This window comes from Montipora foliosa, chromosome 9 (assembly GCF_036669935.1).
Source record: "Montipora foliosa isolate CH-2021 chromosome 9, ASM3666993v2, whole genome shotgun sequence".
NCBI lineage: Eukaryota > Metazoa > Cnidaria > Anthozoa > Scleractinia > Acroporidae > Montipora > Montipora foliosa.
In genome coordinates this window covers 43,592,585-43,617,204 of record NC_090877.1, presented here as the reverse complement: position 1 = coordinate 43,617,204, position 24,620 = coordinate 43,592,585, and the positions used below count along the sequence as shown (strand labels likewise).

The 24,620-nt window shown below is 40.2% G+C and overlaps 1 protein-coding gene across 3 annotated transcripts; it reads right to left on the bottom strand.

Annotated features, from left to right (window-relative positions):
- Positions 1 to 4,418: 4,418 nt before the first annotated feature.
- On the bottom strand, positions 4,419 to 21,852 carry LOC137972169 (phosphatidylserine synthase 2-like). 3 transcript variants are annotated; one of them, XR_011117037.1, is made up of 13 exons: positions 21,506 to 21,852; positions 20,799 to 20,900; positions 17,936 to 18,018; positions 17,468 to 17,535; positions 15,403 to 15,537; positions 13,990 to 14,040; positions 13,737 to 13,850; positions 13,562 to 13,639; positions 11,950 to 11,990; positions 10,509 to 10,623; positions 8,240 to 8,385; positions 6,649 to 6,783; positions 4,419 to 4,849 (listed from the first exon to the last, which is right to left on the bottom strand). XR_011117037.1 is itself a non-coding variant. In XM_068819016.1 (12 exons), the coding sequence occupies exons 1-12, from the start codon at positions 21,685 to 21,687 to the stop codon at positions 4,606 to 4,608; spliced, it is 1,359 nt and encodes a 452-aa protein (XP_068675117.1). In that variant the 5' UTR covers positions 21,688 to 21,852; the 3' UTR covers positions 4,419 to 4,605. The 3 variants fall into 3 exon arrangements, 2 of the variants coding, with proteins under 2 accessions (XP_068675117.1, XP_068675118.1); XM_068819016.1 differs by lacking the exon at positions 6,649 to 6,783; XM_068819017.1 differs by lacking the exons at positions 6,649 to 6,783; positions 21,506 to 21,852 and adding an exon at positions 21,108 to 21,249.
- Between the last annotated feature and the right edge of the window lie 2,768 nt (positions 21,853 to 24,620).

The following is a 24,620-nucleotide window of genomic DNA, read 5'->3' as shown; positions in this document are numbered from 1 at the left end:
TCCCTTCGCGGGAGACTCGAGACTTCCAGGTGAGTTGTGGAGTTTTTTTCTTTTCTTTGAACACTTTTGCCGATCTGTTATGATTACTTCTGTTCGGGAAAGCATTCATCAAGAACATGAAGCTCGTCAGTGAGCATTCTAGAGGCCGACAGCGTGCAGCGTTGCTTTTCAATTGATCCACGGACACAAACAAATATATCGATGACATCCGTGGAGATCGCATGCATTTACATGCACTAACTAATAAATGGTACCCGATACCAATATAGTCTTTCAATAAACGAGTTAAATCATATAATACCGTATATATTTACTCGATTAAACGCCGCCCTCGAATAAAACACGCACCCAATCATGAATGCGGCGTTTATTCGAGGAATGTAAGAAAAAAGAAGTACACGTTTAATTTTCTAAACGTTGATCACAAGCCAGATAATTAATATAACACTCTGCCCTGGTACAATTAATATTTCATCGGAGATCGGAGCACTGAAGAGCGGCTGAGACCTGTCAATCGATCATGCAGCTATAAAAATCCTATTATCTCTTTTTCCGCTCTCAGTTTTTTTTTTTCATTCTTAAGAAAAACGTCGGGATCTATGCAAGAATTGCTACGCACTGAATTGTCATGGATTGCAAGTGCGAGGTACCCAGACCTCCGAGAGCCTGCATTTAGGTCCAGGCTTCCTTGGTCCCGTATTTAAGCTATTGCGCGAACTTTTACTTACCACTTAATCTTTTAGTGCAGTCTGTGTGCAACGAAGTTTCTGTGAATGTAAATTTTCAACCTTTACTAGTCTTGTCTTCTTCAGCTTTCGGTACGCTTGACATTTGTAAGTCGTTTCTACTCACCGTGCATACGGAACTCGCGCCCGCACTGCGCGCGGCAGTCAAAACTGTGCCATCCTGTCAATCATTTGCCCTTTCACCGGAAACGGTGCATTTCTGTGTGTAAACGACGTTGTTGTCGATCTACGCTGTTGAAAGGACGCCATCAAAGTCTTTCTCGAAGTTAACACAAATAAAGATATTATCAATACAATTTTGACGTCTTCTTACACTTTATTCGAAAATACCAGACTGAATTCGTCTTAAAATAGTTAGAAAAAGCACAAATAACAGCCAAAGCAGAACACCTGACATTCAGATCGCCGCTCACTGGCAACCCAGTTTTGGCACCAAAGCTTGATGACAAAAAGGTTGCCACAAAATCTTTTACATGGGTTTCTGGCTCTTTAAATTGCAAACAATCGACGTAACGCCGGGGAGCACAGGTTCTCCCGCTGGCTGAATTCTGACTGGTCAATTCAAATTTCGGTAGCTCTCGGTGTATGCACGGCCAAGTTTATCCGTATGTAAACTGGTGTATTTGTTTCTAAATTCAGATACCACCGTTAAGGCTCTTAGCTTTACGTCTTTTCGTTTGTTGCGTGAATCAATTTCAAAGTGATAACAAAGAACGTAGTCAACGTACGGCGAGTTTGTTACAGAATAGCTTTACTTTATAGTCTTCTATTAGTGGTATTTAGTGATATTTCAATTGTTTCTTATGTAAATTAACGCAATTCAGCCTTCATAGGATGTTAAGGTAAGTATTAATAATCTATCTAGCAGAAGCTACATTCCGAGTACTATAGTGCAACCTAGGATGGGCTAAAACTTCGGTCATTAAGGGTTGTAAAGCTTTGCTGAAAAGCATGTAAATCACATCCAAGCTATTAACATGCCCCTCCTACTCCCTCCCTTGAATGTTGCGTTTACCGGTTGATTTTTGCACTCGAATCCATAAAAATCCTCCTTGAAGGGGAAGAGAGGGCAAATTTCCGTCTGTGTTACATTTGTGACCGAGATGGTAAGTGTAGCTGTTATATAGCTGTATTTTTTTCCCCAACAGCGCGCGCTCTCATTGGTTACTTCGAGGTCACATGGCATCTAACAATAAAACTGTTTCCCGCCAAAAGTCTCTGAGCGGGCTACAGCTCCAAATCTATGACGTCAGGCCTGTTACCCGCGAATGTTGACCGACGACCGCCGTTGTCGTTACCATGGCAAAGTTTTTCTTTTTGTGCTATATAACAAATCACTTAATGACTGGTCCCTCGGGAAACAGTTCATTTTGTTCCCCTCGAATTTCAACGTTTCCCTCGGCTGCGCCTCGGGGAAACATTGAGATTCTCGGGAAACAAAATAAACTGTTTCCCTCAGGACCAGTCATTAAGTGTTTATTGTTTGTCTCGCAGACAAACTTCAAACGTTGCAAAATTGTGCGGCCAGGGTGGTCACAAAGTCTAACGACGACAAAAGATACAACTATTATCCCCTCTATGAGCTTGGTTGGGGATAGGACCTCGGTCAAAAAGGAGAAAAACTAAAAAGCTATTACCATGTTCAAGGCCTTGAACAAAATGGCGTCTAAAGCTAAAATATTAGGGAGTTTAAGCACACGACGTCGACGTTTTTGAGCCGCGGACAGCAACCGGAAGCGAGCTGTTTTCCCTTTTAACTTGTCTTCACACAACCACATTTATTGCTAAGTATCTATTCTTCATTAGAGATGATTAGTAGAAAAATCTGGGAGACACTACTGTCCTGACAGGCGAAATGTTCATTTTCGGTTATCGTCCTCGGCTCAAAGCACTCAAAGAACGCGACGCTCTCCTCGATTCAGTTTGAGGGATAGAGAGATGTATGGTTTATTCACGTACAACGTGAAAAATATCACTCAAATCTCCACAATAGACACTCATTGCCCTGGTCCAAAACACGAAGTAGGGAACCGTAACTCTAGTCTGTTTCTTCCGTTCTGTTTTTGCTACTAGTAATGCTTTTCGCAAAATGAAATAACCCCCCCCCCCCTCCCTCCCTTCGTCTATTAAGCCCTCATCAAACGTGCTTGAAATAAATAAGCCCCCAGGAGGCTTAATAGAGAAGTTACGGTACATGAAAAGGTCGTTTTAGTGAGGCTGTTCTCTGGGTCCACAGGGCTGCTACGAAAAGCTGTGACAATCCGAAAAAACAAAGACTGAGAGGTCTGGAAATCAACGATTTCTAAGCTATGCAGACTCATCATCACGCGACACACAGTTGTTAATCATATAATCATTTTTTTTTTATTAGAAGCAAATGACACTGTAGTTCACTTGTTATGTGCCTAAATAAAATGCATGCGTACATGCACGTATACTATATATGTTCGTCACAAAAAAACCAACATGGCGAATTTGATACAGAACTTTCTTGTGTATTGTTTAAAATGAGACAAACATGTAAACATTTCAATAACCCACTCTAAGTAAGTTGACCCGCCCATAGATAGAGGCGTATATCTTCCACACTGGGTTTTCATTTTAGCGATTTAATTAAGACGCTGGATATAAGATTGAATAAAAAAATAGTTTCAATCCATTGCCATTTTCTCTAGCTTTAGTTATACAAAAAATACCATAAGCTCACGAATCTTGGTAAAGAATATACAGCATTACTATTGGATTTGCATTAATACAAAGACGTTTCTAGTCATTGAAGTAAGACTAGAATGTCGAGACACGTTTCATTAATTCAAAGCCCACATCCGCCCATTAGTGTTAAGAACCCCAACTGGCAGGAGGCAACCAATTGGCTATTTACAAAGCGTGGTAGAATTGAATTCGGGACAACGGGAGACAAATCCAAACCAGAGGCTAGAACGGGATTGAATCCGGGACAACCGGAAACAATTCCAAACCAGAGGTTAGACCTGGATTTGAACCCGGAGCAACCACATGCCCAAACGCTCTAACCAGTGGAGTATGCCGCCCTTTTCTGTGATGTAGTAGAAATACCTCCGTTTACTCCCACAACTTATGGATACACCAAATAAAGAGGTCCTGACCAAATACGAAAATGATAACATTTCTGTGTGAGAAAAAAAACGCCTTAACGCAGGCGTTGTTGTCTGGGACATCACAAAAGAGGAAAGTCTAATTGTGACATCTCTGTTAAAATCTTAAAATTTGCTAAAAGCACCCTCGAATTACTTCTTTAACACGTGACCTGCCTAAAAGGAGAACTGAAGTAAATGAAAGCAAGCTATCAGTAAAATCAGACTAAAAAAAAACACGAAGGACTGTTTTAACTCTGAATACGTATTCCGTTGCTGTAAGGAATTTGCACACAGTAAGCCACTGTTGGTTGCTTCCACAAAAAAGCAACAACAACAACAACAAACAGTCGCCTAAAGGTGTTTATCACGTTTAACATCCATGTCCTTGAGTTGAGTTTCACAAAGAAACTAAAACGTGGGTGAACTCAGAAAAACCAAATAGTTTTGCCTGCGAGCTATGGGGAACTTGAAGCAACGTCGGCGTCCTAAGCTGAGACGTTCTGTCCTCGAGTAAATTGGGGCGAGAAGCTGAAGACCGGTCACATCGACGCAAGGGTGGAATTAGAGTTATTTTAATTGAAATACACATCCTGTCTTTCCGCAGACACTACAGTCTGGCCTTGACGACCCTCTCAAATTAAAATAAGGTCTTATATCAGTTTGCAAACTAACCCATACGTAGGGCGGTTACAATTTTACTTTAAAAGTTATACACTCGTTATTTCCTCTCTGAAAATCATCCGTTATTCATGCTTATCCACATTGTCTTCGACCTCACGGTACGTTCCAAACCCACCAATGATGGAGGGCCAAAAATTCCACACCGTCCATACCAGATAAACGGCAAAGGAAATACTCCAAAAGACGGCAACGTGGAAAGGAAGGGGTATGGTGAGAGTCTCCCAGCCAAACTTCACACAGATGAGAACCTCTGTGGCCACAATGGCAGTAACAACCCACGCCTGTTGACCGAACCGCTTGCAGGTGCTGCAACGTAGTAAAATGCCAACAGTTAATGAAGTAGTGAGGCGCGTCAGTTTTCAGTCTTGCAGAGGGAGCTTTCTGCAGGGGATTTGTTCCGGAAATCCGTCAGGAAGTTTTTAAGAAATCATGCAGTCTTACCCTGCTTGGCAGACATACACTTGATTTCCCTCTCTAGTGAGAAGGAAACCTCTGCACGGATCTCCTCAATGTCGTCCAGAACTTTGGACGAATATTTAAACTCTTAACCGGTTTTAAACATGAAGACGCACTATAAAAGGAGTGTTGCCTTGGACACATGCAAATGATTTATCAATCAACCCTGGACGCAACCGAGCTCTGTGATAATTTGTATCGTAAAAAAGCCTCTTATGGCAATGCGTCCGTAATATGCCATAAAATGTTATGTCGTTCTTTTTTTTAATCCCCAGTCCCTTTTCCTCACGCTCGAAATATCTTTTATGGCTTCCGTCTCTGTGTTGCTGTTTGTTGGTCACCATCTTGGATAATTAATCAGTTGTCCTTGAAAGAATTCGAACAAAAAGCAGAGCGTAAAGCGACCCCTTTTATAGTGCGTCTTCGTGTTTAAACCCACTATAACCAGTTTAAGTTTTAACGTTTGCCGAATGGCGGAAGAGTGGAAGTGACGTTGCATCGACGTCACGAAGTGCATGCGTGACAGAACATCGAGGAGATCTGTGCAGAGTAATGATCAAGGAAACCTCTGCGGGAGTGACATACAGGGTAGACTGCAGAGTCCAGGTTGGACGTCTGAAACCTTAATTGTAGTAATAGTAATAGTTTAAAGTGAACAGATGCTCAACCTAAGATGCGAAGCGTTTATCAATTCCGAGATCTTTCTCGAAAAGATTTCTGTGTCGTGCTTCTTAAAAGGTGCTTTTACGTCGGTAAAAACCGATCGCTTTGCTTCAAGTCAGTTGAGCCGTTCAGCCATATTGTCCGAATGAAGTCCCACGGAAAAAAAAATCCTGAACGCTCTAATTTCCCCAGGAGCTATCATCACATTGTTAACTCGCATTGATAACTTACTGCTCCTACGGAAATATTGCCTCAAATTGTCAGTAAATTCTCTTGCGGTCTCGCCGGGAAAATAAGAGCTTAAGAAATAATTCAAACTTAACACATGATGTAACTTCCTCACAGTGAGAATTAATATTTTCACACCTACGCAATAAAAAACTGCAGTAAACACAGGTAATAGACCTTATTCACGATGGCCGCCATGTTGGATTTGCTATTATCATGCAAATTAGCTACACACTTCTGAGGGGGCAAACAACACAAATTCGAGAGGTTATAACGAGCATCTTAGCCACACAGATGATTTGTTCACGTTCATTGAATGTTACTCACCTAAGTAATAAAATAGAATGATTACACAAGTTATTTCGACGTTTTTTTAATGAAAAATGGGGACCTAACGAAGTAGAAAGTCAAACTGTCAAAGGCAATCCAAACATATAAAATTATTACAAAAGGTACTTAATTCTAAATACTAAAATGGACTTTTAGCAATGTTATTTCAATATCTCGACTAGCCGATTTTGCGCAATTTGCCTTTTTTTCCAATGTTTGTCCCCCAGCATAACACATGGCTAATTTGCATGACAATATTAAAACCAACATGGCGGCTATGGTGAATAAGGCCTATTTCGAATGACTGTGAAATATAACGACTCTAACTATGAATGAAAAACCGCTGTTTAACAGGTTTTTAATATAACTATTTCACAATCATTCATTCACTGTACGTGATATAGATGTAGTACGAACTAGCAACTGACCAGATTACAGATGGCTTGCTGGCTCAGATGGCAGAACAGTGCAGCGAGATCGCAAAGGCATGGGTTCGAGTCCCATTCAAGTCTGGATTTTTTTTTCCTTCAGGCTTCCTTAGCAACTGCCATGATCATTCTCGCCTAGAGAAAAATAATTTCTCTCTTTGAATGACTTATTTGAACACCTTAACATTGTACATCATGAGCACCACAGACTTACTTGCGTGCGTTAAAACCCATTTACTCCGTACGAGCCTACAGTAGTTCTGACAAATCAAAGCTGATACAAGCTTTAATCTAATACTATCTCGCTTAAAGGCGCGTTTACAGGACAGAGGAAAAATGGCACGGGTTTGATGAAAAGTGGAATGGTTCCAATCATTTTTGTAAAGAAACAGTGAACTTTTCTCCGTTCCGCAACGGGACCATAGGTGCCTATGGTCCCGTAGCAGAACGGACCCGTGCCGTTTTTCCTCTATCGTGTAAACGCGCCTTAAAAGGATTCTTATCAACCACAATGATCTGCTCGTGTTGTATCCCCCATTTTCTGTACCACAAAAATTCGGAAATTTATCAAGACCACTCATCGTCGTGCATCGTCCATAGTTTTTTTTTTTTTTAATAATTAGAGCCTTTGTTCTTCACCAAAGCATTGCCGAAGTATCTTCCAATCTATTTGACTACCTATTTTGTCGCTCATTGGCGTGTTTATGAAAAAAGGTGGGTAGACTTTCATATACCGGACTAAAATGGCGGAGCACAAAAGAGCTGTGGTTATTCCGATTAGGCCTTGCTAATTAGGTATTGTTAAGTTCGCTTTGTTCTTTTGTTTTATGAACATTAATTGCTTTGGATCCGGTATAGGAAAGATCAGCCAAAAGGTCTTTCTTAGTGAGGCGTTCAATGGCTGGTCGAGATCCAAAGTGTAGAAGGCCAAAGGAAACAGATTAAGTTAACTGAGGCATGAATCGACTATCAATCTTTGGAATGAAAGAAAAGAAAGTATTTCCGCGAAAGGGATGACCAAAAACCAATTTGCTGAGATTTTACTGCACCAAAGCATCGAAGAACTCCTCTCAAGGTGAGGCATTAGAGGATGACCTCCTGGATCCCAGTAAGCGAGTTAGCGCCTAGGACGACAATGATGCCTCTAGGGAATTTCTCTGCTAGAGGAAAATCTAAATATATTAACGAGCAACACATGGCTTCCACACAGCATAAAATATTCTCCATTCCAACTTCTGAAGAGTCTCGTACGAGCACGACAATTATTGTTAATCAACCAGAATTTCAGAAATTCCTTGGGACATCTCCCCACTATGCAATCTTAGAAACTGACAGAGGGACATTTTAAATATTTTCATAGAACAGGATTTCAAGCCCAAAACGGCGGACCAATTTCCGACAATATTATCGTGATGTGCAGGATGCGTTCAACTTGACGTCTTTACGAAGACGCTTTTGGTTGTGTTGAACTTCGGTCAATCTGAGGTTGAGGAGCAAGTGTGGAACGGAGTGTGTGTTTAACCGTTTGTATTTTAGACAATTTTGAAAGGATCTACGGAGAATTAATGATCTAGAGCATCATTTTACTTACGGGTCATCCATGTAACGGAATGTCTCGTTGAGTGCGACAGCGCCAATGCAAAGAAAGAGTAACAAACGAGCTTGCATGAGAAAGTGGGGAGGAGGTATCCACAAAATGAACTTGAGGTAAAACAGGTTTAGTTCCGCAATAAGAAACTGAAAGAGGAAAATGAGATCTAGTTTTAGATAAGATGCACTCCATTTGTAATGAAAGTTATGTTTAAACATAATTCGCCGAAGGCGAGGTCAATTTCGGTGAATAAAAACCGATGTTCACCGAGCCTGAGGTGAATAATTGTTTTAGTCTAATTACAAAGGTGATTATTTCAAAAAATGTGCATTTTCTTTAAATCAATTCATAGCTTCTTCTGTCACCTTGAGAAAACGGCTTGCAGCCATTTTGAAAAAAACCTTTTAGGTGATTATCGCGTAATTATCACCTCATGCAGGCGCAACCAATCAGAGCACAGAATTTTCATTAATCACCTACGTAATTACACCAATATGAATTAACCCAGGTTAATTAAATAAAGAGTTGTCTTTATCAATACACCTTATTCCAAAATGGCCGCCACTTAAGTTCTCTTTTGTTTCCAAGCAAACTGGCCCTGTTTCAAAAGTAAAATTCAAAAGACTATTTAACCTAGAACGAATCCAAAAGCGGCAAATTTGCAATCAAACAAAAGAATACTTGAATGGCGTACATTTTGGAATAAGGTGTATAGTGATTCGGGGATACTCGGAAAAAATCCAAAATCCGAGTGCTCCTTTGCAAGAGTCGAACCTACGACCTTACGATTACGAGTTCGGATGCTCTTCCACTGAGCTATAGGGGATGATCGGAAAAATCCGAGTGCTTCTTTGCAGGAGTCGAACCTTCGACCTTCCGATTACCAGTTCGGATGCTCTACCACTGAGCTATAAAGGATGATCGGAAAAATCCCAGTGCTCCTTGCAGGAGTCGAACCTACGACCTTCCGATTACTAGTTCGGATGCTCTACCGCTGAACTATACGAAATGATCGGAAAAATCCGAGTGCTCCTTTGCAGGAGTCCAACCTACGATCTTCCGATTACTAGTTCAGATGCTCTACCGCTGAGCTATAGGGGATGATCGGAAAAATCCGAGTGCTCCTTTACAGGAGTGGAACCTACGACCTTCCGATTACCAGTTCGGATGCTCTACCGCTGAGCTATAGGGGATGATTGGAAAAATCCGAGTGCTCCTTCGCAGGAGTCGAACCTAAAACCTTCCGATTACTAGTTCGGATGCTATACCGCTGAACTATAGGGGATGATCGGAAAAATCCGAGTGCTCCTTTGCAGGAGTCGAACCTACGACCTTCCGATTACTAGTTCGGATGCTCTACCGCTGAACTATACGAAATGATCGGAAAAATCCGAGTGCTCCTTTGCAGGAGTCGAACCTACGACCTTCCGATGACTAGTTCTGATACTCTTCCGCTGAGCTATAGGGGATGATCGGAAAAATCCGAGTGCTCCTTTGCAGGAGTCGAACCTACGACCTTCCGATTACAAGTTCGGATGCTCTACCGATGAGCTATAGGGGATCATCGGAAAAATCCGAGTGCTCCTTTGCAGGAGTCGAACCTACGACCTTCCGATTACTAGTTCGGATGCTCTACCGCTGAGCTATAGGGGATGATCGGAAAAATCCGAGTGCTCCTTTGCAGGAGTCGAACCTAAAACCTTCCGATTACTAGTTCGGATGCTATGACGCTGAGCTATAGGGAATGATCGGAGAAATCCGAGTGCTCAATTTTTAAGCGTCGAACCTGCGACCTTCAGATTACCAGTTCGGATGCTCTTCCACCGAGCTACAGCAAAGCTATATAGGAAGCCTTTAAGCTTGGTAAATGTGACCCGCCATACTGCTACATTGTAGGATCGCGATTGTAATGAAAGTGTACTTCACTTGGCTAGTCTTGTGGCTTGATTGGCAGAACGTTTAGGGCAAGTGGACGCGGCAATTCCTCTACCACAGCCACGACTTGAACACCTCTTATTGCGTTAAGCCTAAGCGAACATTGACCTGTTAAGTGTTTTGACTTAAGTAATTCTGGCATTGTTAAAACCATAACAAATGAAGATATCTGCGTATAAATGGAAAAAAGCGCAATTACCGAACGATCTACTAAGACGACCAAGATGGCCGTGGTCACATTTTTTTACAGGTATACCAACATAACTGCCATTATGCAATATGAAAACACGTCACAATGGAATCTCTCCAGGGACGGGTAAAAACAGGTACATACCACAGCGGTGATTCCACACACTGCAAGCCATCTTCTCAGGCTTGTGGTGGCTTTCCAGTCATACGACGTCCAGGAATACGGAGTAAATTGTTCGGCCACTCTTTTAAGTTTACCGCTAAATTAAGAAAGATGAAAAAAATTGTGAACGAATGCTGAATGTATTCACAACAATTTTGAACGTTTCTTCATCGCACTAGGCACTTAATTTTCAAGTAGCAACCTTTGAAAAGTCGGTAGGCTTTGCTTTATCGAACAGCAATATTATTATTGGTTATACCTTAATTAGTGCTCCAGCGCTAGAACGGCTACAAACTTAATTAACGTTTCTTTCCTTTCCTTTCCTTTCCTTACCTAAGGCGTGCCACGTGCCATGGGTCAAAACTCACAAGGGAAACAACAACTTGAACTTTTGACTCGCACGTGATCAAGTTGTGCACCAAGAAACCGCGGCAAATTTGTATGCTAGCCCGCGTCAAGGAAAAAAAAACTCTTCTGCTGTCATGGCAGCGAAACGCTTTCAAACCATAACTAAAGAGGAAGTTATTGTATTTTTGAGTTGGGAGGTACAAAAAAAAACAGTTAATGTCTGACCCCACGGGAAAAAGTGAGTTTTGCTTCCCCTTGACCCTCGATGTTCCCGGAGGCGACAGGGGTCTCGGGGAAACCAAATTTGGGTCAGTCATTAGGAACTTTAAGATCTACTACGGCGACGTCGACGAAGACTTCACTTCAAAATGTAACTTTGCACAATCCTAACGCTGTCGCGATTATTTCATCTCGTTCACTTCGTGCAACGTGGGCGAATTACCCTAAAATTACATTTACACGAGCAGTTTCGGAGTAAAAATATAGAATGAAAGATTTGCATTTGTACAGTCACGTTCACGATGTTGTTATGCAGAATACAGCAAAAAAATGCGTGCAGCACAATCATTTTTCCTTTTTCAACCAATGATATTATTGCTTTTTGGCGTTGTCGTATTTTTATTTTTTTTTTTTCTTGCTGGAAAGTGATCACAAGGTTAAGATGAAACTTTATGCAAAGGAAAAAATATATACTGTAGTGCAGAATTAGAGACAGCTCTGAATCCGCTGAACAGAATTTTAAGTGTCTACTCTTCTAGCACCGGGGCGCTAATCGGGGACACTGTATAATTGAAATCAACTTAAATTAGAGCGGTTTTCAATTGAGTGTCGAAAGTAATTAGCGAGTTGCTTTGGTTTTGCATTACTTCACTCAGTGATTGGTTGAAAGTTCTCGCGCCATTTTTTCAACCATACCCTGTGCGTGCATTTCTGAACACATAGATCTGCACAAATCAAATCAAAGCTGCTCGGGAACATCACCAAGTTTACTTATCATTGTTCCTGCCAGGAACCAGGGTCCAAATGTAATCCAATAATAATCATTAATTAAAAACAAAAGAGATTTCTTGCAAACCTGTATGATGGAATGCTCCACAGTCCTCTCCAGTGATACGGCTGAAGAAAAAAAAAGAAAAAATCAGAATAATGTACAAGATGTACCGTGAGCAACTAAAAATAATAAATGGTGGAATTGGAAAATGTGATATATTAACAATGAACACATTTCCCTTGAATGTTGGGAAATCTCCTAAAAGGACAGTTTAAGTGATGTGTCGAACATGCACACATGTAAGTTACTGTAAGTTATTATAATAATGATCTAAAAGGGCTTTTGGTACAGTGAACCAGAATGGTCCATTGTCATGAAGACAGAGGTGGCAAGGATCTTTATGCCATTGTGCTGGGTTGAAATTCCCCTCTAACCACTGGTTAGGTCTTTTACTGACTTCCACAAAAATATCGTATTTATTTAATTGAAGATAAATGCAGTTTAACTGAGTTAACAACTTGGAGCGACTGTAGTCAATAGACCTTTTCGGCTTATACATTTTGTTTTCCCAAGACAGATCATGTGATAATACTCAGGAGGCTTGGTCCTTTGTTTTGTTCATTAAAAAGAGTGCATGCAGGCATATTCATGCTTGCATGCCCTCATTTTAATGAACAAAACAAAAGAGTTGTTGTCAGTGGTTTTGTTATATTTGCGCACGTGTTGGATTTGTGTTGTACAGCTTATTAATTGGTGTCGTGGGAAGGAGCATTTCATGTGCAAGTGGAGCGTTTATTAGTTTTTTCCCCCCCCTCCCTCCCCCCCCCCCCCCCCCCTTTCTACATTGTACTTTCCATTTCTACCGTGTGATGGGTGCCTGTCTTGTGCCTGTTTGTCAGGTTTTGCCAGCCATCAGTCCAGTCTCCATCTTGGAGCTGGGTGCCAATAGTGGAAGCTCTAGGATGTCCCAGCATTTAACAACGCAGTTATTAAATAATGTTAAATGTAATTTAACGTACATGCAGTTAACAACAGGAGCAATCATGTGCCGGTTGTGCTTTCCTGTGCTTGCAGAAAAGCATAATTGTGGTTGTGTACCAAAAACGAATAATGACTTGTTTGCAGTGAGAGCACGTTCAGCCGTTGTTTTTCCTTACCCTTTTTGCACTGTGTGATGGGTACAAATGTACAAGTATCTGGCTCCTGTTCTACAGGGAAGCTCATTGCTGGGTTGCCAAAATTTCCCAGTCATGGAAGCAGTCTCCAGGAGTTGGCTGTCAATAGTGGAAGCTCCTGGATGTTTCTCAGGCACTCAACCTCCACTTAGCAACAGCACTGTTTTAGTATCATAGTGCACTAGTTGTATCAAAGCCATAGGCAGCAAGGAAATGTGGTTGTGCTTTGTCAATGGCCTACCTCTTCCTTGTTTAGCTTTTTAACCAATGATGTCATGTTTGGTTTGAATTGTTTCTTTGAAATGGCTGATCGGAAGTGGTCACGCTGAATAATTAGCAGAATGCAAAGTGGCTTTGTGGACTTCCACTAAAGCTTGCAGTAATGTACTATTAGAAGAAGGGCTGATTAATTAGGGTGGTCGCAAGGACAGAGTCACAAGAAAACGACATGGATTAGATGACTTCTAGCCTCTGCCCATTTCCCAAATTAAGCTCAGCATCCAGTAGAATATTACATGTACCTTATTTCCTAGATATTCACAAGTCTTCATTCCAAAATAGGCTCCCAAACCATTGCAGACAAGAACATCCATAATCCACTATTAAACAAAGATCAAATCAAAATTGCATGAAAAACAAAGTGGCCAGAAAGACTGTACAATGTAAATTACAAGAAGTACATGTAAGCCGACTTACATGGTCCCACCAGCACTCACAGAAGTTTGGCAATTGATGTTCCAGGGAATATTCAAGTACTTCAAAGAGAACGCTTAATATAGTTATCAACCAGTAATCACGAAGAATAAGAGCCTGCACACACACACAAAAAAAAACAGGTATCAGTAAATTCAAACAATTACTATGTGGTACATTAAAAAATGACAAAAATGAATGAGTAATGGCAAAAAGTTACATCTACAGAGGAAGATTACATGTACAGTATATGTACCTTAGCCCACCAACCAAAGAAATGAGATGGAAGGAATACATCACACTTTTCCTGTAAAAAACAATTGATTAACACAATACGTACAGTCAGAGCTACATGTAGGAAACTCCCAAAAGAAAAGCAACTAGTTAACAAATGTTAAATTATTAATAAAAGTTCCCCAATGATGAAAATTAGACTAAGCCTGAAACGTTTTCCTCGGTCATGAAGAAGAAGAGAAAACACTATTTACCCACGTAAGGTAGCGAAAGGTATATTTGGACGTCTCGCTCAAATTTTTTGCTTTTGCAAATCTTGAATCGGCGGGCCGTTAAGTAAATTTTCCCAAAAAAAAATTCTGCAAAATTACTTTTAAAACCGTTAAAATCGCTTTTCTTTATTTCCCACCATAAATGCACAAAAGGATTGGCGTATCATGTAAGTCACGTGAAATGATTGGGTGTCGATTCACGCGCCATCTGCTACCTTAGCACGTGCCTAGACGCTGATTGCCTCAGCACAATTGGCTTTCAACTATGGGGCAGAGTTATTCAGCAGACTGCGAACTGCACACAAAATCTTTAAGCTTGATTTTCTAGGGAAATTACAACTTCTTGGACCTCCTGTCCCGATGGGTTTAAGATATTGCTTCCAAATTTCAGTTCTTAGACTAATAGATGATTACACTACCCCAAATACAGTGTGAGGCATTTTTTGTTTTTCTTTAGAGACTGATTTTATGACAATTTTTCTGCCCAAATTAAGAATGAAATGACAGTTTCGACTTTGGTGCGTGATATTTCCTTCAATTCCTAACATATCAAAAATTCCTCACACGGTATTGAAGTGCATTCATCGGTGACTAAGAAGCAACAAAGTGCGGTTATTTTCACAATAAAGTGAAGGAGCAGGAGCTTCTGCAGCAGACTCGGTCATTCTGAGTTTGAGGCCTCAAAACTAAAAGACAATTATATTAAGTACCAAAAAACTAAAACTTTAGTCAAATAATTCAATCTATTAGCTTTAATATGATATTTAGTTTGACCCTATACAAAAAACTGTGCCGCAACAATTTCATTTTTCCACGGACACCTCATTTTCCTTTACAGAGACCTTAACCCATTGACTCATACATGTACATGTAGGTCACCCATCCAACAGGACTTAACTTTGGTGGGCAAACCGATATCAGTAACTGTATTTTCCTTTGGGCAAGCCATGCACCATTACATGAAATTAAGGCCAGGTGTGGCCAGGCCAGGTGTGGCAGCCAGTCCACGATGGTGTCCAAATACTGAAATTGTATGGCATCACGATCAATACTTGAGGGACATCCCGTGGGACTGACACGATTAGGATTTGTTCTCTAAGTTGTCAAACACAATAAAAAAATATTAATTAACTATTAATACCACTGAAATGGATGCTACCTACAAGAAAATTGTGAAAGGCTCCTTTTGGGTGCCCTGGAGTGTACAGTCTGCAGTCTTCTCCATATGACTGCTCTGGCAGTGGTTTTCCTAAGTCGTCATCAAGATATTTTAATAACTGTCTGGCATCATCAACTGTCTGAAAATGGGATAAAGTACACCTCCATTACAGTTCTATAAATTGATTTCTATAAAATAATATCCACAACTGTTTCTGTCCTTTTTGTGTGAGTGTGTGAGTGTACAGTATGTTGAAGAATACCTGATTAGGAAGAACATATCACTGGGGCTTAAACTACAGTGTACAGTGTACTTCAATCTACATGTAGGCTGGAGTAAAAAGAAAAAGTTATGGAGAGATATAACTTTACTCTATCCAGCTTTGAAGAGGCTAATTCCAGAAGAATTAACTCATAAATGATGGGAGCCCAGAGGAGGGAGGTATGTCACTAACCTCCTTTTCAATTTATTTATATATTGTACATGTACTGTATTTGATGAGTAGCACAATCATGATGTACATTTGTGTAACATAGTGAAATTTTACAAAATTTTTCATGCTGCCATAAAATTGGATGAAAAGGAACCTGACAAAATCAAATAGCCTCTTAAGCTGATATCTTAATGTAAAATGAAATTTTTTGTACTGATGGATCAAAAATAAGCAATTTTAAATTTACCCATGACCCCTTGAGGGCATGGTAATTTCCTCATTTTGCCTAGATTACCCTAAAAAATTTTGTTAAATAACCCGAAATATTCTCATTTTTAACTTTGACATTACAGAAATGTTAATTTCAGAGTTGATTATATGCTTCGCTTGATTCGCAATTGAGAAATTCCGGCGAAATGTTCCACATGGATTGCAAAAAAACAGGGCAAAATGTGCTGAAGTCCAGAAAAAACTGGTTTAACTGGATAAAAACAAGTCAAGGCCTGGTAGCAAAGCTTGCTCTGAGGGAACGTTTCGAAACGTAATGGCGGATCTGCTAGGAGAAACTTTTGGTTCTTTCACGCTCTAAATTCGCTTTGTCAACCTCTGAACGTCAAGAAGTGTTTCAGACTCACAAAGAGGTCTCGTTCTTTCACAATTTGAATTGTTTCTTTCTGAGCTTTGGCATGTAATTTGTACATGAGATGAGCATTCTGTTTTTCTTTCGGTTTTGTAATGTGAGCTCGGACAAGCAAGATACAGAGGACATTTTGCGAAGCTGTGCTTTGGCTCTAAGGCAAATTGTAATGGCGGACAAAGTGTTTCAGACTGAGAAAAAATGCTCTGGCTTCTCGTGTGCTGAGAAATTTTCGGTAAAACTTTCTCCAAAGCAACTACCACAAATGAGCATTCTCGAACCATATTTTATTCTTCCTAACCACAAAACATCTGTGGGTTACAGACGCAAATTGCAAAACAGCACTGAAGATTTTAGGAGCGTGACGCTCAAGACTGTTGTGCTTTTCGGCCTCTTTTCTCCGTCATTGGTGAGAAATTAACCACATTTTTTTTATTTACTGGTTGCAACATTGTTTATGTGAAATATGTTGTCGATTTCGTTGTGAGGAATAAAGTACAAGCCGTCTGAAGAACCTTGTTGTGCTCGTCTTACTAGTTTGCGTGTTACGCGTGACGCGCCATTTTTTGTCCCCAAAGTGGACAACCGAATCCGTTTATTCTAAACTTAAGCGACCGATTTCGCTAATCTACACAGTAAATGTTACTTAATATGTAAGAAGCATATCTGCGAAAAGTGAGTGGCTAGCACTTTTTACCAGCGGAGATATGGCCTGAAGTGTTCGTTCAAGATACTGGTTTCCCAAATGTACATCATGATTGTGCTACTCATCATTTTCCCTCTCCTGCCAAAAATTGTAGACAGAATTTTGTTCAACAAATGCCATATCTCTTTTGCTCGCTTATACATGTAGGAGAGAAGGAAAGTGTCAATAGCCTCTCTGCCCATACAACGTTCCCCGATTTCCCTTCTTTGTCAATGATTGCCATCAGGCGATTTTCTTCTGGCTTAAAGACAAACAATTTCACAACAAATTTTACATGAAATTTATTACCTTACCTGAAACAACAGAAAAATGAGAGCCAATTCATAAACCACACTTAAACAAAGAATGAGACGCCACATTGCTGCAACCACAAAGGACAAACAAATTATATTGTATCTTCTCAGACGCCATTAATTTTCTTAATTAAATAAGTTAATTTTAATACGATTTTCTCCCTAGGGCCTGACAAACAAGTTTGATTGTGAATGAATCATTTTCCATGAATATCATTCAGCTCTCCAAGAATTGAAGATAATTTCTCAGAGTTTTTCAGACACTGAACAAATCTCCCAGCCCCGGGAAGGGGGCACCCAGGGGGTCTCAATAAAAATGGATATTTTAATCCTAGGTTTGTGTCTTTACTGTACTTTCTTTGAGAGAAGTAGCAGACTCTTTTTGTGACCTCTGGGACTAAATTTCACAGAATACACACAAGTTTGGGGTGTTCATGTCTATTCACTCAAAAAGTGCACCAAACATACCTGGGTGTGGCCTTTTGAATGGACCATCTCGAATCTGCGTCACACCAAATAACAAGAACATCACAATGCAAGCTATTAGGCCTCTGAAAGCAACAATATAATATTCCAGTTACATACATGACATAAAATAACATGCTATACAATGGAATAAAATAGAATCATGGTTCTTACACAAAAACAAAACTGTTTCAACGATTTGATTTGCTGCTTAGACACTGACTCAAGATGTTGGAAAATAAGATATCCATGGACAGAAATAATAAGCGGTTGCAAATAAGGCTAAACAAAATCCACGCTTGAATATGATTCATATCCCTGCACACAAGGATGTACTGAGAGTCATAAAATCATACTGGTAAGTACAGTATAGGTCAGAGATAAGTCTCCGCGTTTACGAGTTTTAAACACGTTTATAGAAAATTAACTGTTTGCATTTGGAAATGCGTTTCCAAAACGCACCAATATGGAAGCCAATTAGTATTTATGAGTAAACAACATCGTCGCTCTTTGGAGGTTGGGTGCCCGAAACATCCTGGAGCTTCCACTATTGGCAGCCAGCTCCAAGATGGAGACTGCACCGATGGCTGGCAAACCTGACAACCCCGCACGAATTTCAATTCTTTCTCAAAAAGTAGCTTTAAAATTTGGAACGTGGAGTTTGGCATTTCTTGGTAATAGTTTTAAAAAAAGAGTTGTTACTGCTGCTCTGACAGCACTAAAGCGCGGACGGCAAAGCGGTGCAATTTATTTTTGTATGAACCCAGGAGTCGCAGTTTGCGCAAATTCAATATTTTTACGATTTTTCGCTGCTGCGCCTGCTTGGCTAAAATATGTTTAGGTTACGGTTGTTTTTCTCCAGTATATGAAATAACGAAATAAAAAAGGGAAAGATATCATGTTATTTGTTGTTGTTTTAAAAACAGAGCAATCCCGCGTTGTCTTTGGTGTCGTGACAAATCATTGCATGCCCTAAACAAATAACGTTGTGACTGGCACTTCGACCGAATCCACAAAAAAAGATCATTCCACTAAACATTTTACTGATAATATAAGGAAAAAATACTTTAGTTCTGTCCTGTAGCGATGATTTTTGTCCAGATCAAGATGACTTGCTCAAAAAATTAAAATTCATAGCTTTTGGGCCGCGGTGGTTTCCTTGTTTCACGGCAGTTTTCACAAAAGCTCCACGGGAATCAAGTGGCACTTGATTCACGTTTTGACAATTTATTTACAACCGAACTAACTAATTAATTAATTAATTAATTAATTAATTAATTTGGGCGACCAACTTGGAGGGCTGGGCACCCCAGCTGAAATTCTTGGGAGCCCGAAGGGCTCCGTGAAATTTTCCTTAGAGCACAGCCTTGAACAGCCAACCAAAAGCCACTCAGCTCTTTCACTCATAGCAGTCGGCTACTTTTTTCCTTAAATTGATCAAAGTACATGTACATGTAGTATTAAAGGCAGAAATCTGATTCTTTCAAACCTAAGATCAAAATAATAATTATAATAATACATGGCATCTGACAGGATGTGGTGATGTGGATCCGCATAATTCCCTAAAAGACACATCCTCTGCATAATTACTATATTTTCTGCATAAAAAGAAGAAATGCCTGATTTTAGTGATAAAGCAGCTGCTTACTATCCTCACAAACATAAAAGCCAAAGAGATTGACTGTTTTGAAGGGCTTATTTTCCTGAACATTGAAGATCGATTGAAGAACACATGCCATAATTTTGTTTGCAAGATGAAAGGTCGTAAGAAGTTTCAATGCATTGACACTATCAGCCTGGACACTAGAACCTGTGTTATAAATTACAAATACCCTGGGGTCGAAATTTAAAGAATAACTGGTCGCAATTTTGCAACAAGATACATGAAAATTTAGGTGCATGTTTTAGTTGCAAATTAAATTGCATCATTTGTATTCGTAGGGAAAATAGAAGCCCACAATACATTGTGTAAAAAAACCGCTGAAAATGGTCAATGATTGAGGGAATAGATCACAGTCCACCCATATTACAATTTTGCTCCATATCTCCAAATTCAAACAAAAATTAATTCATGATGAGAAACAAAATAATTTTTTATCTCTTTATTTATTTTAGAAAAAGTTGTGGCAAAATGCCAACTGCTAGCCCTTTTATTTCAACGGTGAAAGCTGGTCGCAAATTGGCGACTCCTCGTATGTATTTTAATCACCACGGGAAAAATTCAATCACAAATGTGACTGTATTGGTTGCAATTTCGAGCGCTGATTTACCATAAGTATGTAAATACATTGGACAGGCCTAATTATCATCATTATTATTATGTTAACGCATAATATGGCCAAAAATGTCCGCATAATCTTTAAAATGGCAAATGATATCAAAGGAAAGGAGTTGACTGCACGTAGCATCACAGCTAAATTACATTACAATTACGATATCTTCAGATTGAAAGAAAATTCACAGTGAGAAACAAAATAATTTTGTCACTTCTTTATTTATTTAACTTACAACAAAGTGCCAAATTATTAACTGCTAAACCTCTTGTTTTGAAAGAGCAAATGAGAAAGCAAGTCTCAAATTTGCGACTTTTCCAAATATTTTAGTCGCAAAGAAAAAAATTTCAGTTGCAAATGCGACTGTATTGGTTGCAATTTCAAGCCCTGACATGCCTGTTGCCTTTCAGAAATATAGAAGAACTAAAAAAGGGAAACTAAAAGAGCTGGGAAAACTACTGTAAATTTTGCTTCGAATGATATATGCTGTCAAAAACACGCTTTAGTGACAACAAATTTTCCAATGAATAAAACATGGCATGTTACGTAATGATGACCCAGTATACAGTACTTACTTATACAGGTTACCTCACCTTTTAGTGTTGTATTCACCATCACTGTGGGGTTTTTCAAATACTCCAACATAAACCAGAACACATAACATCAGTATCAACACAGTGATTGTGTGTGCTCTCCTAGAGATGAATAACAAAACAAGGTTTCATTGATCATCTTTCTCTCTCTCTCTCTATAACGTTGCACAAGATAGCACCCCTTGTATTTTCATTGCACGCAATGTCTGGTTGTATTCCATGTCTTGGTAATGTACATGTATATTACTGGGCTGATTTCATATAATTATTTCTGTATTGCTAAGAAAAAGTACTGAATATTTTAAATACCATCACAGAGGCTTGAGAAAAATAAACTGGTTTTGATTCTAATCAACTCAATATTTAAATTGTTTCCATAATCACACAAGAGCATTTTTCCTTCAGGTCTTTCTTTATACACTGACACAAATGATTACAACAAAAGTTAAACAAACACTGCATGTGTTAACAACACCTTTCCATTATATGACCTTTGAAAGATCTCTTGGATTTTGATCTAGGCAGTGGCATGAAATAATCGATATAACAAAGTCACGTCATAAAAATGAAAAATGATTGCGTGACAAAATTATGGCGTGATGCGCAATTTATATGCGCGATGGCAGTAGGTGGAACCCTTCTAAATATGTATATTTTCTAGCTATACAAACGACGCTCGCCATCTTATCTGATTATCGCTAACTTACCAAAAAAATGTATTGGTTCCATCGTCTGAAAATTGTTGAGTCTGCTTAATGTCCCACTCACAATTTATGCTGAAGGGCCGATCATCTGCCTTATCACAACCGTATCCATTTGCCCTGACCACTTCATGATCATGTGCTTTACCGTTTTGTGCGCCGTTGCCTCGATCTTTCGGCTTTCCCATGTCTCAGTGCGTGCTAAGCCTCGTCTGCTAAAAAGCTTTTCCTCACAACTTGTTTTTTGGTGGAAATTGCCAAACTGCAAGAGAACAGTCAACTGCATGCGTCTTCGAATGGGAAAATACTTCATGCACCAAGATTGTGTTCGAAATACTACTCACGTAAAGGAGACTGGGGTCGAAAGGTCAGCGGGAGATGTAGGCACGCAATGGGGTGCAAAATGGATTTGGTTGAAACTCTAATCAAAGCGTATACGACAGATTTTTCTTTATTTACTCAATCGAAACATCATGGTGTCCTGAGATAATTTTAAAAATTAGAAAATTTCCATACCGAGTGTCCTTAGCACCGGTTGCTCAGTTGGTTCAACACCGGGCTGTTACGCGCGACGTCTTGGACTTGAGTTCAACTCCGGCCGGACCAACACTCAGTGTCTTTAAATAACTGAGGCGAAAGTGCTGCCTTTGTAATTACATCTGCAAATGGTTAGACTCTTTAGTCTTCTCGAAAAACCGTAGGCCCCGTCTCACAACCCTTCTATACTCAAAATCCTGTGTAAAAGAACCCGCACACTTGTCGTTATGAGTAGGAAACGTAGTTCCCGGTGTTGTGGTCTGTCTTCTGTGGGGGGTTAAAAACAAGGGGGGGGGGGGGGCACAGAAATTGGCGCAAGCTGTTGCGGCGCTCTGTCAGCTTGACTGGCAAAGTTAATAAATTAAATTAAATTAAATTTTCACTTCCGGTGGGGTACAAAACCCAACCTCGTTCCCAGGGTCTCTCTTCTCTGCCTCCTTTGGTCGTTGGAAGAGAGACCCTGGTTGCGGCTGGTCACGTGACCACCCAAAATCTGGGTGGTAAAAAAATCTGCTGGAAGGGTGGGGTAACAGGGTTTTTGATTGTCGCAGTGACATATTTACTAAGGCAGGGAGAGAGCGGTATGTCGCTTGACTCAGTAGTTTTCACGCTAAAGTCATGTTTCAAAACCAAACACCGAAAAAGTTCTTTTACTCTGCTGACTCACGTTTATGTAGGGTTTACAAGATTAAAAAGCCTCCGGGTGACAAAAAACAATCTCGTATCCGGCCTGGGTGATACTTTCACGAGCTCCTCCTTCCCACTGGGAAACTGAACCGGCGAATCAGCGTCGATTCCTTTCTTTACTCCTTGCACCGCTGCTTCCACATCTCTCGCTCTCAATTTAGAAATCTAATCATACATCAAAGCGTTCAAAGGTGAAACAACTAAAACTACAGACTTTGTTAACGACGTGGTTGCACGTGTTTCCTCTCTTTCCCTGAACAATCGAGGCATAACTTGGAAAACTACCGGAAAATCGAATTTTTCAGAGTATTGAAATAGTAGTACCCAGCAAAACAATTGAAAGTTAACCGTCTTCAACGGGGTTTTTAGACCTAAATACTGTAGATCAGCGAGGCATAGCTTAGAAACGCTATTTCTTGTTGAACTAAAGCTGTAATTCTGCCTGTTTTCGTTCTTTTTAGAGCGGTAAGCTTGTCAATATTAACATGGGATATTGCGTCGTGTAATTGTTACGAAATGTCCAATGTCAGTTTGAGGGATGGAAATTAGTGTTGACCAAAAATAATAGACCATTTTACACTTGTGTGCTTTTTTACCTGGCCTGTGAATGAAAGCGAGGCTACAGTTAACCTTGTTTTAATCGAAACTTCGCTGCTTTTCTCATGTAAATTCCAGCTAATTAGCGTGAAAACAGCATCATTAACATAAGAAAGGCAGGGAGGTTTGTATCGTAATAGGGTCAACTTTAGCTTCACTTCCATTTAAAGACTAGGCGCCAGTTGTTCAAAAGGTGGAGAGCGCTATCCATCGGATAAATCGCTATCCAGTGGATAAGTAATAGCGAAATCAACTGCGCTATCCAATGGATAGTGATTGATCCCGTAAATCGCGTTATCCACCTTTTGAAGAACTGGGCCCAGGTAACTAAGGACATAACTGTTAGTAGCCACCATTTTTAAATTGGGGCTCAAGAACGAGTTTACATTCATTTGGAGAAATCATTTCAGTACATTTTGAAGTGGGAGGCGCGGTGGCCTAATGGTTAGAGTGTTCGCCTCGGGATCGAGGTGTCCGGGTTCGGACATTGTGTTGTGTTCTTGGCCAAGACACTTTACTCTCACGGTGCCTCTCTCACCACCCAGTTATATAAATGAGAACCGGCGAAATGCTGGGGGGAACCCTGCGATGGACTACAATAGCATCCCATCCAGGGGAGAGTACAAATACTTCTAGTCGCTTCATTCTACAGAAACCGGAGGTAAGCGCCGGCCTGATGGGCCTTCTGGCTCGTAAACAGAGATTTTACCTTTACCTTGAAGAGCGAAAATAGTTGAAAGTTTATAAGCACGTAGTTTAAAAATCTTATTGGTATCAGGGCAAATTTCGTTTGTGGTGAAGGTCCATTGGGGTCTCAGAGCAGCCTCGTTCCGAGGGCTTTTCTCCACAAAGAAAGCCGGGTTGGGTGGGAAAAGACCCCGACGTCGGTTGGTCATGTGATATGCAAATACCCAGAAAACTTGGTTGTATAAATTAGCATATCACAATACATGCAATTGAGGCCTGGATCCTTAGCAAAAACCCCCTCACAATATGGCAGATGGAAGGCATAATCTATCCGCGCCTTATTTGAATTGGTTTGGCTCTGAATAGTGTTAAATTTCCTTATCAGTTCTGTTTAAAACCTCTTCCCGCCTCTTCAATTGAAGTGCTTTCAAGTGCTTTTCCCGGCCGCCCCCATCTCGGCGGCGCTGAGAAAAGCCCTGGGAACGAGGTTGCAAAAGATAGTCCTTCCAACCACAAGGCCGAAAAGTCCTCTCTTTGCGGGTCACTTATCCCACGATCTCACTTCTTCTACACTCTTGATCTTCCACTCTATTATGTGAAATCAAGGACAATA